This window comes from Amblyomma mixtum, chromosome 3 (genome assembly GCF_055824585.1).
Source record: "Amblyomma mixtum isolate Tamu chromosome 3, ASM5582458v1, whole genome shotgun sequence".
Classification (NCBI taxonomy): domain Eukaryota; kingdom Metazoa; phylum Arthropoda; class Arachnida; order Ixodida; family Ixodidae; genus Amblyomma; species Amblyomma mixtum.
The window spans coordinates 82,203,457-82,219,678 of NC_143014.1; the positions used below are offsets into that span (position 1 = coordinate 82,203,457).

The 16,222-nt window shown below is 48.4% G+C and overlaps 1 protein-coding gene across 1 annotated transcript; it reads right to left on the minus strand.

Moving 5' to 3' along the window:
• Positions 1-2,464: 2,464 nt before the first annotated feature.
• Positions 2,465-16,222, minus strand: LOC149350794 (uncharacterized). The gene is made up of 20 exons (XM_089576936.1): positions 16,105-16,222; positions 15,411-15,504; positions 15,195-15,337; positions 14,959-15,097; positions 13,819-13,985; positions 12,733-12,934; positions 12,137-12,273; positions 11,895-12,036; positions 10,253-10,395; positions 10,042-10,192; positions 9,419-9,570; positions 9,206-9,338; positions 8,849-8,991; positions 8,593-8,746; positions 8,098-8,500; positions 6,833-6,865; positions 6,542-6,762; positions 5,185-5,447; positions 2,761-2,911; positions 2,465-2,663 (listed from the first exon to the last, which is right to left on the minus strand). Exons 1-20 carry the CDS (start codon positions 16,220-16,222, stop codon positions 2,465-2,467), a joined length of 3,288 nt encoding a protein of 1,095 aa, XP_089433062.1.

Sequence of the window (16,222 nt, forward strand, 5' to 3'; positions counted from 1 at the left end):
GCTAATTCTTAAAAACCTTATTCTTTGGCGCCGCGTTCATTAAGATCATTTCTTCACATCTCTTACAGGTTCGATGGATTCATGGTCGAATTTGTTTTCAGCCGCCTTAGGTAGACAAACTAAAATGCCTAATAAGGTACTCACGCGAAGGAGACAAGACACAACGAAGAAACACATACGACATGTAGAGAGCGCAACTTGCAACTGGCTTATTTCATAGAAGGCAGCTACATTTATACCAGTGAGGGCAATCACAAAGATCAATCACTTCTTCGCGCAAGTACGTACCTTATTGGAAATGAACCAGATCGCCCAGACAAAAGTATGAGTTGAATACAAAATGAAAAATTTAATTTAACGGCTCCTAGAAAAGTTACTAATATAATATAAATATAATGTAATCAGGCATCACGTGTTAGCAAACCAACCACACATATAACCTCGTGCTTCTGGGTCTTGCACTTACATCTTAGCGAGTTAGACAACACTCAATGAAAATGACCGCTCTACACCTTTTGACGAGTTCGCTCTGGTGAAACAGAGTTCAGAACGTGGTTCCCGGGGGTAGTTTTCTTCTATTTAAATTCATTATCTTTTATGAGAAAAAAATAACAACATAAAAGTCCCGAAATGGAAAAGAAAGCCAATGACTCCCGTCCGCCTGAGATTTTTCATACACTCCTTAGCCTGGATGGTGCCACGCTCGTTTTGACGAGAAAGCAACGCCTCTGGCGCCGCACACAGGTACGAGTTTCTCTGCGCGTGTTCGCTCTCCCCGCGATCTCCCTTGCGCCCTAGTGTCGTTTTCCGGCGGGGCGAAGCTGAGGCGGCCTTCAATTACTCGTCACTGGCCTCACCTTCGAGCCTCATCTATCCGCCCTGTATGCCCTGTGTGTCGTTGCCGCAACGCAGAAGCAGACATCCACCACTTTCTTCGCGTCTTTCTTATCCCGCTACGAACCAGGAATCGGTATCGGCCGCCAACGAATGGATCGTACGGCATCCTATGTAGCATGAAGACAGCAGCCTCATCATCGCTATAGCTGCTTGGCTTTACGAATTCAGCGAGTTTGTTTCCTTTTATATAGTATACGCTGATGCAACACGATAAATGTTCAAGGCGTTTTCTCACGCGTGAAAAAGGCAGCGTGAAAGAAAGAGGAAAAGTACCTCGCCAGGGGAGGCACTCCTTGGGTGTAAACAATGACATCAGGGATTCAAAGCGAGAAATGGTGTAATGCCAACGTGCTCTTGAAATCCAGAGCGAAACTGTACAGAAGACAAGGGTAGGACCTTTACTCTCTAACCCAGTAACTGCAGTGGTTAGTAACAAAGTGCTATTACAACTATCACAGCAATATTACGCCGACGAGAGCGCCGTCGGAATGAGAGGACGCGGACGAAAGAATACGCCACCAAAGTGTGCTGCGTTCGGTGGCTAATGAAGGCTTTCGCTTTGCAGCCACTCTACCTTATCGTGTAGAGATACGAAATTCATGCTTGAATAATGCAAGCTTTTTAATTTATGTCCTGCCATTGCTCTAAATTGCTTTTCTGCTGACGCTGGTGCAGCACAAGCGAGATCTGCCTTCGCAACCCGGAACAAATTTTGGTTCATACTGCAGACATTCACGTTATTTGGGAAAGGCTGCAATTAAAATACAATATGGTGGATGTAGCAGAAATCCTATTAAGGAAATGACGCGGGTGCGAATGTTCCCAGAGTTCATGCTTGCTTAATGAAAGATTTTTAGTGCTCTAGCACTAGTACCTCCAATCTCAGATTTCGCCGATGTTTGCGTGTCCGAAGACGTTGGCAGATGGCCCACCTCCCACGGTAGGCAGGTGGGCAACCTGCCAGCAAGCTTTATGGCCAACAGCACAAAACACTTGATGGTAAAAAACTATGGCCACGAGAGTGTTTCCATCTCTCGGCAGGCAGCTTTGCTGTTCACTGCATTAGACCACTACGTCATGGCCGCAGGTGAACATCCTACGTGTTTAACTGCCACTCTCTCGCGCTGTGCTTTGGATGTCGCCGTCCTCATCAATAGCCCCCTTAAACGGAGCTTCCAACCACAAACCGAGGTGAAAACCGAAAGGCGAGCGCACCTATTGCGCATTTGAGCTAACCACGCTAAATCGTCCCTCCGCCCTCGGCTCTAGCATTGCTTTTTTGGCTGACGCTCCTTGCAGAGCAAGTGGGAGCTGCCTTGGCAAGACTTAACAAATTTTAGGTTTATATCGCATGAATTCATGTCATTTTCAAAAGGCTAACATCTAACATTAAAATAAAAAACATCGGGAATGTAGCTAAAATCCTGATAAGGAAAGGGCACGGGTGCGAACCTCCCGCGAGTCCAGGACAGCATATGTCGTTCCTCCCTGCGCTAAAATGAAACACGGCACGACCTTTGTCCTCATGCACGGCAGAGGGGCAGCTTATTTATTTCCGTTAAAGCTGCTAGGCTTGAAGGAAAATGAGCGCCATAGACAGCAAGGCGGCCAGCCAGAATGCCATTCGCAGGGACGCCGCGCCACAGAAGGCTACGCCAAGCTTCTTCATTTGCTCCTCGACCACCACTGCCACCTTGCCAGCGATCTCGCCGCAGTGCATTCGCTTGGCAGTCTCAAGCAGGCAGGTTCGGTAGGTCACGAGGGAACTGCGAGAATGAGAGGAAAGTGCTGCCGTTTCAAGTACCTCAGGAGCACACATACTGCCTCGGTAACTGACGCAAACCGGCACCCGGCCGCACTCACTTGCAAAGTTTTTCCTGCACATCCTTTGCAGGCGTCGATGACGAGGACGACGCAGGTGCTGGCCAGTCCTTGCTCCACGATACCTTGATGCTGTCCGAGAAGGTTCGGTCGCAGGTCTCCGATTGCCTCTTGAGCTGCTTCAAGTTGCACTCTGAGTATGGGCAACGGAAAAGAGAAATGTTGCGATTCGTCACCTACGGTGATTAAGCAGCTGTTGATCAGAGTAAATCTAATCGCTGCGACAACACTATCTGCGCCGTGGTGGCTCAGTGGTTACGGCGCTCGGCTGCTGACCCGAAACACCCGAGTTCGATCCCGGCCTTTGTGGTCAAATTTCGATGGAGGCGAGATTTGGAGGCCCTTGTACTGTGCGATGTCTGTGCACGTTAAAGAATCCTAGGTGGTCGAAATTTCCGGAGCCCTTCACTACGGCGTCCCTCATAGCCTGAGCCGCTTTGGAACGTGAATCCCCATAAGCCAAACTAAACCAAACCAACACTGTGTATCTATCGACCAATGCTTCGAACTTGGATTAACGCTGGGAGAATTTATCACTTGTTCCCTGCTTAAATGAGAGGAGTGGTAGATCCCTATCCTGTAACTTAATTTGAGAGCGGAGTAATCAGACTTAGTGCTTCGTTGCCTTAACCCAAAGACTAGGGTAACCGGTGGTAGCTATGCCGACAGTGGTACAACGTCAGTATGCAAAAAAAAAAAAAAAAACGAACGCAGTGGCATGCTTCCTATACATGCTGTCGAACGCGCCACCCTGTAAACTACATACTGCAATGTTAGGGCTGTATTTTTTTCTGCATTCAGAGAAAAAAATCGGCCGCTATTTTTTGAGCTCAAATTGGGGTAGAGATCGGTTTATTCAGCATAGACGTTGCAGTTCGAGATTTTTCGTATTATTTTTTCCCAGCAAGTGTGACTACTAGCGGACGTTCTTGTTCTTGGCATCAAATTGTCAATTTGTGTTCATTGCTTGCATGAGAAGTCTATAAATGACAGCTTGCACCAACAAGAAGAGACCTCAAACATTTTCGCATACATTATTGCCATTCTCTTGTGCAGCACTGCTCTGCTAGACCTAGCTGTCTTTGTGCATTGCGAAAGCATTCAACATCACAGCTGCGATGTTAAACGGCCAGCAGCCATGGAAGACGGCGCTACCCAAGCTAAAGAATTATGTCAATAAAACCTCCCGTCAGTGCCTGGGTTCTGGCTTTTTGCTCCTTAGATGTATGTTCCTAACTTAGCCACATAATAAACCATGCGGTGGATAACAGAAGTTAAAATAGACTTGAAACCATTGTCTGGCAACAGAAAACATCGCTATCGAAAAACACGACATTCATTTAGTTTCCGTCTGGTGCCTTTAGCTTTGTACACTGAGCAGCTCCTTACAGTTTATTATGCTGCATGTTGTAGCAGCTACCTGGTTTAACCCAATTTTTAAGAAATTAGCTCGGTGTTCAAGAATCGAGTGAAACCGGGTTTTGCCCGAAAAATAAGGACCCTCTGTATACAGGGCGTTCCACGTAACGTGAGCAAAGGGAATAAAATAAAACCAGCATACCGTAGAGGTAATGAAGCCTTTAGTTCTTTTTACCCCCTACAACTTTAAATTGCAAGATAGGCGGGTCTCTTATAGATTCGACGTTAAGCGAGTTTAACAAATGAACGAATGAGTTGGAATTATACTCGTACCCGCCACGATGGCTCGGTTGGTTATGCCATTCTGCTACTGTACACGAGCTTCAGCTTTCTGTTTCAGCTGTAGCAGTAGAACGTCGATCGAGGCGCAATGCTGCAAATTGCCTTGTGCTGAGATTTTGGTTTGGTTTGGTTTGGTTTATTAAGGTTTAACGTCCCGAAGCAACTCAGGCTATGAGGGACGCCGTAGTGAAGGGCTCCGGAAATTTCGACCACCTGGCGCTATTTAACGTGCACTGACATCGCACAGTACACGGGCCTCTAGAAGTTCGCTTCTATCGAAATTCAGCCGCCGCGGCCGGGATCGAACCCGCGTCTTTCGGGCCAGCAGCCGAAGGCTGTAACCACTGAGCCACTGTGGCGGGGCTGTACTGAGATTTTTTTGGACGATAAGGGACCTCTGGCGCTTTCAGTGAATCCAAGGCCATTAAAGCAGCAAAACAGCAATTCGGGCTAGTTTTGTTTGGGCTAGTTGGTTACATATCCCGTTCACTTAGCGAGCCACAACCGGGCCCTACAACACAGTGTGCTCTATTATAAGAAAATGTCTTGTGTCCTCGTTTTAGCGCGCCAAATACACAGACCATAGCCCTCCGCTGCGGAGTATGTCAGCCGCTCCCTCACCTTTGGCACGAAAATGTCAATTCTGCTGTCATAAAAATTATCTTCCTTGATATTCCCAATCACGAGCAGTGCTGCCTCACGTACCGTCTCCCGAGATGTGGGTCTCGCGGTCCGTGAGTATGTCGTCCTCCTCCCCTTCGTCGTCGTAGTCAAGTTGCTTTTTGACCTGCAGGTCCTTGCCCAGCCTTCGCACAGCGTCGCTGCCGGTGCGCTTGCGCTTGCGCCGCATCAGGCCCATGATGTCGTCGTCCTCCTGCTGCTCCTCGTCGTCCAGGATCTTCATGGCCCGCCGGCTGCTCACCCACGCGTTCGGGTCGCCCCTCCGCTGCAGTGGCCGGTACCGGAGACTGCGCGCGCCGACAGGCCACACGTTATGCTCCCCTGTCCGGGTGTCCCCTCGCTGTTTCCACGAACCTTAACTTAAAACGCTTCCAGAAGCTCGACATGTCAGTCATCACAGCTGGCTTGTATTCATTTTTGCGCCAGTAGTATAGGCCTGGTGTCATGCCACATTATAGCCGCAAGACGGCACTGGTGTCAACCTGACGATTGCCTCGCAACGTGTCTCTTTATTGACCTTTTACCCACAGGTGCTACTTAAGAAGAAAGTAGCAAATAACCATTAACGCGGTCGCATAAAACTCTTGTCTCCCTAATTTTTGCTTCACTGCACGCGAGCGCGCTACGCCGTCTCGAACTCCTCAAAACGTCAAAAAGCGTTGGTCTTCTGCCAGACAGAGCCGCAGCGTGGCCTCAATGCAGGGACCGCTCCCGCGGCAGAACACTGACCGTCGTCGCTGCTTTCATCTAGCAGTCGGGCAGCCTGTCGCGGCTGTTGTGCAACGCCTGAAGACATTGTATATGGTACTGTAAATAGCTCCGCCTACGCGCTCCTGTCTCCCCCTGTTGGCCAGTGTTCTCATACCAGCCCTGAGCTCGGCTGTTACGGTGTGGTTGCCTGCCTTCTTTTCCTGTTACCCATGGTAAGCAATACAACAGCCTCCCACCACCTTGTCTCCGTGCGCTCCCCAACCATACGGATACAACTACTGATGAGATAACGGGTACGCTTGGACTGCTTTTTCAAGCAGGCACTATGCACCTGCAGCCATGAAACTTAGCCGAGCGACGTTAACCTGCGTGCCGCACCAAACTGCTGCCTGCTCTATAAGGCTCTGCCGACCGCTTGACGCTGACAGGCGTGAGCCAGCTATGATTTCTGAAATAAACATTTTGGCAGTAATTACACCTGCTTGGTGAGTTGAAGGAAGTTTTTAAGTTTACCAGAAATGTTACTGTCCACTTCGTTCTTCCATTTCTAAATATAAAACGCCATATTTAAAGGACAGTATGTTTTCAACTGCAGATTATTTCGTTAATTGTCGCTTGCAGACTTTTTGCTGTAGTAAGTTATGTGCGTCAGATTAACGATTGTGCTCACCCCATTCTCCTGCTCGGAACCCTTGCGAAGGAATCCTCGGCGTACTCGTCCTTGTAGTCTGCTCCGAGCCCATACGATGCCATCGCAGCTGGCGAGTCGTCTAGGTATTCCTTCTCTATCCGCACTTTGCGCTTACCGCTGGTGTTGAAGACCCTTTTGGAATCTCTCTTAAGAAACGTGCTCAGGTCCATTACATCTGAAAGGTTCTGACCGGGGCCCGCCTGCATTTGTACAAGAAAGCAAGAAAGCAGGTAGTAGGAGCCTACGCGCGCTACATTTCGGTAACCTTACCTGTTGTCTGAGCGCAGCAGGCTTGTTCCTTTCCTGTGAGAGAACGTAATAGAAAAGTACATCAGTTTAACACTTTCCTTCAGATGAATTTAATGCTAGCAGTCGAGCTCCATCAGTCCCACAAAAACTTGAGTGCCTTCTTAACCACATTCCTTAAGAAAATGCGATAGCATTTAGGTTGCCTGATGGGGTGTCTGCATGCGTGTCTAATCTTTTTGCTATTTTCCCGCCAAAACTTAGGTTGGAACCGGTTACACTACCCTTATATAGTATGCATGAGTAATCACCTTCTAGAATGTTCGAGTACCTTTTATTAGATCATCATATGGGATTGCACAAATCCGACCTACTAATCCACCCTAATCCATTTTCTGAGGGGGGCCTACTTGCAAAAACTTTGGGGCATGGGCCAACTTCCAAATTTTGGGCGTCCACACATTTTCAAATTTGGCGCTGCGCTATGACTGGTCCACTGGTGGTCGCCTGATATTGATGACGTCACGACCCTCTCAATCGCATACATAGATCGCGAGTAGTCCTCATACCACTACTGGCGTAGTAGTGCAGCGCTTAAGCGATGCACCACTGCCCCAGCAGGTGGCTGATTCAAACGCAGCCACCGGTGGTGCTTGTGAGACCAAGGCTGCTTGGCAATTGCACTGAATTTGGCAACGGTGGCAGTTCGCTCACCATCCACTGGGCAGGCTGCCGCCTTCCATGGTGGACAGGATCATCAGGGCACGCGACTTTGGTGACGTCATGTTCTAATTAACCAATAAGGGAATTTCGTTACGGAGAAAGTGAAAACTGAGTGACGATAGACAAAATGCTATCGCATTAATAACGTACGCCGCACAACTATGAATCGAAGTACTGGCCACTGTTGTAAATATTCACATACATATATTCATATTTGAAACTGCTATACGCATCGGCATTCTGGGGCTACTTCTAGTACGGCGCTATTCGTATTTAGTTTACATCGTATACACATGCTGTACTTTCCTAAACTTCACCGATTCACAACCTCCGAAGACATAAAAGGCTTCTGATACGGCGGATATGGAAGAGGCTAGTTCTTATGTTGCCGCCTCACAAACATTGTTACAAGTGTTACGAGCATATGCAGTTATAGCTCTTTGTGGGGCAGTATTTCGTGAGCACATTTTGACAAGCAAAGAAACCATTTTGGAGCTGGCACTCCAGTGGAAGTAGAGTACCATTCACCCGCGTTTTAATTCACCCCTGGAATTACGGTCACTTACCTGAAGAATTCGCTCTCTATCAACTCTCTTCAGCGCCGGCTTGCCAGCTGCGTCAACGTACGATGCGTTGGACAAGCTACGGTCTTTAACGTTGCCGAACGGATCCTCGCGTGGCTTTGTCACCGCGGCGCTGGGCTTACGAGCTTTTGCGGGTGCCTGTCCATCTACCCCTTCCTTTGTGTCATACCAGTAAGGGTCGCTCTCTGCCCAGTCCTCTTCATAGTCTTCGAACCCCTCCGCTGCCTCGGGGGCATTTTTGTACACCACATTGGGGCAGGAGTCCTTGTACTCGTCGCGCATGATGTCGGAGAAGGACATGATCTGCACTCGCATCTCAGCATCTTCGTCGCAGCCCGTACCGCGAGATGCCTTCGCAATGCATTGCTCGTAGTCTATTAGCAATCTGAAAAGAATAAATTAAGTTTAAAAGTTGAACACAGTACAGACTGCTGCCCGTGTGGAAGATATCGCTATTGCAGTCTGCGCTATACATACTTGCACTTAACCGGGTTGCCGGTTTCAGACCTTGGCTCCATTTCGTCAAACAGGTTGCTGAAGCTGAGCCCGCAGACAAACATTTTTTTTAGGACGCGCTGGCGCACGCAGTTTTCTGGGCTCTTCAGTTGAACAAAAGACATCCTGAAGCTATCTGCGAGTAATAATGGACGTCAGCATAAGCGGTGGCACAGGTACACTGCAGCCTGAGTGCTGGTTTAGCAGATAATGAGCTAGGCGATCCTAATGCACTTACTTGTGACATTCCTGCATGCACGGTCGTATTCATGGGTTAAAGAATGCAGAATTGGAGACACGTGGTTGAAAATTTCTCCATCACGGTCGCACCCGGTGCTTTTTTTCACGACGTCGACGCAGCTGTTCATTTCTTCCAGATACCTTGGGGAAGGAGCAGGGGGGGGGGGGGGGGGGGGAATAATTTGTTACGGCGTTACCTGGGGTGCATTTGAAGGCGTGCGAGGATTGAGTATCACTGCGAGCATTGTTGAACAGTGCCATAGTCTTCACCCGTGAAACTGTTCAACTGATAGCGAATGCACACAATAACTAAGCTGCATACGAATGTCGTGTTCATTCTTTTTGCTTAACTCACTTGCACACTTTTTCAGCCGTCGCTTCACGTTTAACTTTCAAGTCTTCGACCAAATGTTCGAACGTCATGGCGCAAAGGAATGCATTCTTCACGGCCAGGCTCTTGGCGCACCTTGTCGATATGATTCCAGCATCTAAGAGAAAAAATACCAGTGGTACATTTTATTTGACGTGCAAAGAAACAAAGAAACCGTTTTAGGATAAGCCGACGTACTCAATACGGGCCGGGGCTCTTCACAGCTGTAGTCGATGTCTTTGGTTTCCAGTTCCATCAAGTACTGCATTGTGTCCGTGATTGCTGACTTCGAATGGCATTCAGATGTTTCCACAGCTTTGCGGAAGCACTCGTTGTATGCATTCATTGTTCTGCGGACGAATCAAAATTAGCACCACACGAAAGTAAATCTCCATAAAGAGGTGAAACAGCGTCGATTCAAACCTGGTAGACTACTTGGCTTATATTGCTGTGTTGATATATGAGTACCAGCGCATAGTGAACCGCCATGATAAATGTGATACGCTTATCTCATTTCCTGATGTCTGTGCTGCACTGACATGTCGCTAGGTTAATGGTCTTCTAGTCTCACTGCCACAGATACTTACAGCTATCTGAAACAAAGGAAGACACAACTCATACTACAATAACGCATGCTGACTGATTTGTGGCAACGCCACCTGTTAATGCCGTGCCAGCACTCCACAGGACACCGTTCATGCTTGCTGCCTATGCAAGTGGGCAATGATTTGGGTTATATGAAGACGTATTGAAGCGGAATGTCTACACACGACCGTCCGTTTCGCTCTGCGCTGGAGCAATCTATCTGTGTGAAAACTTACGCGCATCGTTCTTTTCCCGATTCTTCCATCTGGAAATTGTTGTGAGTTTCGAGTTCCTTTTGGAATGAAAGCCCACAAGTGAAGTACTCTCGAAATAGCGTCGTTCTCGAACAGCGCTTGTTTCCATCCAGGACCTGCTTGGCGTATTCGGCTGCGAAATGAGAGAAACGAGCTGTCGGCCGGCACTGGTTTTGGGGCTTGCTGTCCTTACCTGCGCCTTCTTTGCAGAACACTGTCGGCGTCGTGATCACGTCGGTCAGATACTTCAGATGGTGCATGATCTTCATGCGCTCATGGAGGCACCTTGATTCGCGCATGGCCTGGGCGACGCACATTTCAAACTTGAGGTTGGAGCTGCACATGGAAAAATTAGAGATGGAGACGTCGCTCAGACAATTTTTACATCGTCTGTTTTATTGCTCAGGGCCCTGCTGCTAGAACACCTGTTTAAAACATTTACTTCAGGAGACCTTTATTGAAATCATGCTGAGATTCTGGAATGTTGTGACTCTGAGGTAGGGCGTGCACGTTGAGAGCTCCAACTGTGGGGGTGTGTAGGAGCGCTTGAGTTTACCTCCCTTTTTCTACTGATCAGTTCTTTCGATGTTGCCGCCCGCTGTTCTATACCCCATACGCTGAAAGGTCTCTGGCGACGAGGCTGCGAGGTGCTTCCTGCATGTTGCGTCTTAATGACATTTCGCAGAGACACTTTGCCGCTGAAGCAGAAGCCGCTCTGCAGCGCATCAGACGGTGTAAACACAGGACAGTGTGTGTGCGTTGCCAGATGCTGCTGTAGTTACTCTCACGCGTTACCATCAATAAATATTTTGCCACGCGTCTGCACCTAATGAACAGCTTACGAAGACATAATTTAACTAGGTTGAAAGTCCTGATGAAAAACAGCATGCAGATAGTACTGTCTGAATGGCGGATTGATTGTGCCGCCCCATCTGTCCTACGTGAGTGCTTGCGTGTGGAAAGCGACCACGTAATTGGGTAAAAGGCGACCTGACCTCACCATTGGCAGCCAGTGGGCAGGTCCGGTCGCCTACTGTTGGCAGAGCGCTGCGATGCACCTCACCAGTGGACGCGTATATCGCAGTAAATGCCAGCCAATGGTGAGGTCCGTTCGCCAAACACCCAATGGCCGGTTCGCTTTCCGCAGACGCTTGAAAGCCGCGGTTATGTCGGAGTGACCAATGACAGAAGACCAGGCGGACGCGAAGTGGCCATTTTAAAATGGACAGCTTATGGAATACGGACCCTGTTCATCAATATATCGGGATTGAACCATCATCACAAAAAGCAGCTGCCAACTTACGCGCGAAATCATCGAAGCAGAGATGATTGACCTTTAAGGGGATGTCTGTGTGCCCAAGCCGTGTGTTGCGCTGTCGTCGAAGGAGTTACAATACTTGCGTTTTCACTAATTTTGCTGGCTGCGCTTGTGGGATGTCACGCTACGACTTGCCTTTATATTCCGCTCTGCGGTTGGTAATAAATTGTTCGAAGTTAGCGCACGTGTGTCACCTGTCTGTCTTCACCATCCTCGTCTGGTTGTGCTCCTAAACGTTCATGCCACGCCATATCAACACGCACGAACTGCAACGTTAGTGAACTAGGCAGTGATTCACTCGCCCATTTTCCGTTCTGTTCTCTTACCGGTCCACCTTCCACCGACGCGTCTTGTGTTCGTGTGGGAGTCGGCTTAGCGGTGTGGTATATTGCTGCAACTACATGCCCGCGAAAGCCTTTTCTGAGCGCAAGTGCGTCGTTCGTTTTAGCCCCTGCTACCATAGTCGCTCATAATGTAGTTGCCGGTAGCGCTTATGTTGGCGGCGTTCACCACTTACGGGCAGATGACGTCTGGCTTTGTTTGAAGAGACACGGGGATCCGCTTTCGCTCGACGTTGTAGTTAATTGCGCACACAAAAAAGTTGTTAAGCATAGGTTTCTCCTGGCAGTCAGGGGTTTCCGAGTTGGCGACTGCTTGAACTAGAAAGGAAAGGTGCCACCAATGGATAAATTAATGACAATGTGCTAGTCATGGGAAAAAAAAACAGTCGGGTGCTATTTACAGGAAAAATAAACCTACATTGGGTATTGACGCAGTTGAATTCATCCACCATGACCTGGTACAGAGCCTGGGACCTTTTGTACAACTCGGAATCGGCTGAGCAGTTTGACTTGAGAAGGTCGTCGTAGTAGCAGTTAAGCCAGGATTTCACAGCGCTGTGAAAATAGTGAAACTGGTTAAGTTCCGTTACGTTATTTGAGCGCTCTAGACAAAAAACATGGCGGCGCGCAATAATTAGCCTGTTTTCGGCTTTAAGGAACGTCGCACTTATGGTAGAAACTATTAAGCATGCAAGTAAAGGGAAAAGAGGTGTTCGTTATGACATGTATGACGGAAGGGAAGAGAGGTGCTGGTTATATGTTATTGTAGAAACATTCTTAAATAAAACTATTTGCTCGCTTTATTTAGGAAAGCCCGAATTATCAGCCCCATAATTCACCTTGTTTTTCCTTGCTGTGATCAGAATCGATGGTTCATTTAGCTCTTTAGGATGGATATTTAAGCCTCGTTACTTTTAGCTCCCTGCCTACATGTAGCTGTACGCGTCTTACTGCGTTCTGCGCATTGTTCATAGCTGTTCATGAGCTACCGTACAAGGTACTTGCATCACTTACGTGCAGGGGTCCACTTTGAACTCAGGCTTGGCTGTGAGATCGCTGCTTCGGAGTCCACTTCCCGTGAGCTGAGAGTTTGACTTCGCCTTCTGGGGAAATTTTGACAACTTTCGAAGCTCTTCGGAGTCAACGTTGTCAAAAAATTTCTTGGCACACGTAAGGTACGTGTCGATGGCCTTGTCCTCGTCGCATGTCTTTAAGGCTACATGCGGTAAAATTTTTCGTCACAAAAGAAGAACAAAGTTCGCGCCACAGAATGCTTCATGCTACGGCAACGGTTGTCACAGTTATCATATACACAGCGAAATTTGTGCAACAATGCTGAAATGAAGGTAAGGCGGTGGTAATTGCGGCATTTTATATGATTTTAAGCACATTTTTTAATTAACTTGACTTCTCTGCAAATTAATAATGTAAATGAGGGCTCATAATCTAAATATAAGGGTAGGGGAGCGGTACTAAGCTAACCAACCATTCACATATGCGCACAGCTTATGGGAACCAAGACGAGATGATTCCAACTAAATGTGTAGCGAAGACTGGGCGAACGCGCGGGAGACGGCCCTACGTACTTGCTGTAATAGGGGAATAGGGGAAGTGTTATCGTCAATAGTTACTTATCGCTAATCCTGTTGTATATAGGCAGTGCCAGTACTTTAAAGCTGTGGTAAAGGGAGTCGCACAGTAAAAATGACAGCATTTGGAAACTAAACCTTGTTGCGAATACCTCAGATCTCGACAAACTTTCTCAAGTCTTTACTAGGATTCACCCAGCAGGCGCAGGTGTGGCAGCGATGTGCTGAAAATTTTGGTGCTACAACGGCAATTAAGTAAACCTACGGAAACCGTTGGCTTATTTTTTATTTACTGACTTCTGAAAACGAGTGCTGAAATAGAATAAGTTCACGCAGTATTCTTATGGCACTCTCTTGGTCAATAATTATCCTTGACAAAGTTTAGGTTATCATTTGGTCGTTTCGAAGAGCTAGCGGTGCCATATTAGAACGCTGTGCAAGAACAGCTCTCGGTACGGGAAAAGTCCAAAGAATTGTGGCTTCAAGCAAGAAACGGAGTTTGCCACCTTACCGGTAATGTTTGCGGCTGGGGAGTTATTATCGACTTGACACGGCTTTGCAAACACGACGATGTCGTTCCGCATAAAGTAGTGCACGTGGTCGATAAAATCTTTGTCGTCAGCGCACTCGGAATGCCTCAGCCCAAGTTGAACGCAGTCCTTGTAGCCACTGACGACGCTGTTGAAGAGAAACGCCAGCGGTGAGGTACGATGACAATAGCACCTCCTAATAACGTGTGAATGGCATCGCAGTGGGAGCTACAGCTTGCAGTTCGTAATCGAAAAATTTATTAAGTGTTTCAGCTGCTACGCTTGCGTTGAGCTTCGAACCCTTTTCTAAAACTTCCTAGTGCAGCTGTACCTGCTTTGTCATGCATATAGTGCAGCAAGAAGTTTGCTTCAGTGGGGTTCTTGTAGTTCTAAGGTCCGGAGGGATGATGCAGAGTTTCACCGAGAGATATGGAGCGCTGGCAATATAAACCTAGCCGAACAGTATGTTACAGAAGCGAACATGGTGTGGTGCATATTATTGACCAAAGCTGCAAACGAGCGGTAGGTATGCGAACGGTTCGTTCGAGGCACAACACGCTCTCATGCCTGGTTACAATGGTAAGCTATAGGCTTACAAATGCTGCACAAGAAGTGATACGCATTTTATCACCACGTTTAAGAGATAATTGGGTAAAACGGCGCTCGTGAGCGCAGATGAAGCGGAGTAGCTGCACAACTTTTAACAAATGGCGGCGAAGTTAGCTAGACGAGTTGCAGTTTGGGGACAAGGCAAATACGATGGGATTAAGGTTTCGGAGCCCATACGGATTTCTTGTTTGAAGGAACCCTCACGGAAACATGTGGGTTCGAGAAAAATGAACTCGTAATGGGCTTTGAAGCGTCAGTCCCGTTGTCTTTCACTTGGTGAGTGACTTCAAGTCTTCGTTTTGGTTATTATATCTAGCCAGATCAAACTTTTTGAACCTTGCGGCTGCGTAAGCTGAACAGTCTAATTCGCAGGGGTGAGTGTACATCCCTGGTGCATTGGCAGCCAGGTAAGGTTATAACCGCATTAATCATGCATCGAGAGCCACTCTGCTGTTAAGAGACCAGCCAAAGAGAATAGTGTGTCAAGCACTCGACACTCCTGACGCGGGTACCTGCAGTCGGTGCCTCCTCCGGATGGCAGCAGGTCATCCTTGTTCTTCATGTAGTAATGGAACGTAGAGGAACACGCGAAGAATTTCTTGAGTGCAACAGAACGCTGGCACGCCATGGTCTGCCGCATATTTTGAGGAGCTGGAAAGCGCGAGGCAAGAGCAACAGTGCAATTCGCTCGTAAGGGTCGCACGTCTCTCCATCAGTTTGCGTTTTATCGGCAAGTGGTGCAGCTCACCTGCTTTCGGTATGCACGTGACGTTCTTTTTGCGGACGTTGATCATGATGCGTGCGTTCTCGTTTTCCTTGATCGTATCATTGGCGCTGCAGAGGGTCTTCCGCATGGCGTCCTTGACGCAGGTAATGTAAATTTGGACGTTGCTGAAGGGGAGAAGCATTGCCATTGGTTAAGGGCTGCTGAAGGCGATACTTGCAGCGTCGCGCGTTACTATACCTGCATGTATTGTTGCCAGAGGTGACGACGTCGACGTTGGAGAACATATCCTCGCAAGCGTTCCTAGTCTTTTCGTACGCTTGGAAGTTGCAGCCTTGGAAAGAAACGAAAAGTGAACGCAGATTACGATGGTTGCGTGTTCAGGTTCCTCGCCTCGGAAATGAGTGATTCATCACTTACGATCTCCGCGCAACACGGGTGAAAAGGCTGATGGTTTTATCTACACCCCCCCCCCCCCCTCCCCCTGCCGGCCTTCTCTTTAAATGCCAGACACACCGGGTCCTATTTGGAAGCCTCGGTTACTTCACTCGTCGCGATAGGGCACCACTTATGCGGACCCTGGCTAACATCATATCGCGAGCTGCCGGCACGACTGCCGAATCAGCGCTCTGTAAGTTGTTGCCTCGCGAAGAAAAATTAGAAGACAACTTTGGTCGCACATTTCCCATGGTATGTCGCTAGGTGTTGGGTTCTGCCCCTCTCTCACTGCATGTGCGGAGCAGGTGCGAAGGCTAGCAAGAGGGAGATTGGTCTTGGCGAAACCGGCCGCGCTGGCCGGCATTGAAATCAAGGAGGAGTTGAAACGCGGGGAAGATTCTGTCTCACTTTGCGACAAGGGCAACCCTGACGCTTTAGGCGCACTGACCGGGGCTGTGTGCGCCCGTGCGATCCGACTGCCCGAGGGAGCACTCACCGTCGCCTTCCATCTCCTGCTTGGAGAGAATCCAGACATTCTTAGACGCTTCCACGCGCCCCAGCAGGAGCGCGAGGACCACGGCAGTCAGGAGCATGGCCACGGCGGTGTTGGCCAT

Excerpts from the sequence above, each read along its gene's own strand:
- LOC149350794 (XM_089576936.1), bottom strand. The coding sequence starts at position 16,222 with ATGGCCAACACCGCCGTGGCCATGCTCCTGACTGCCGTGGTCCTCGCG. Across the intron at positions 9,571-10,041 it reads TCGGGAAAAGAACGATGCGC|AACAATGAATGCATACAACG; the intron begins GTAAGTTTTCAC and ends ATTCGTCCGCAG. Across the intron at positions 9,339-9,418 it reads AGAGCCCCGGCCCGTATTGA|ATGCTGGAATCATATCGACA; the intron begins GTACGTCGGCTT and ends TTTTTCTCTTAG.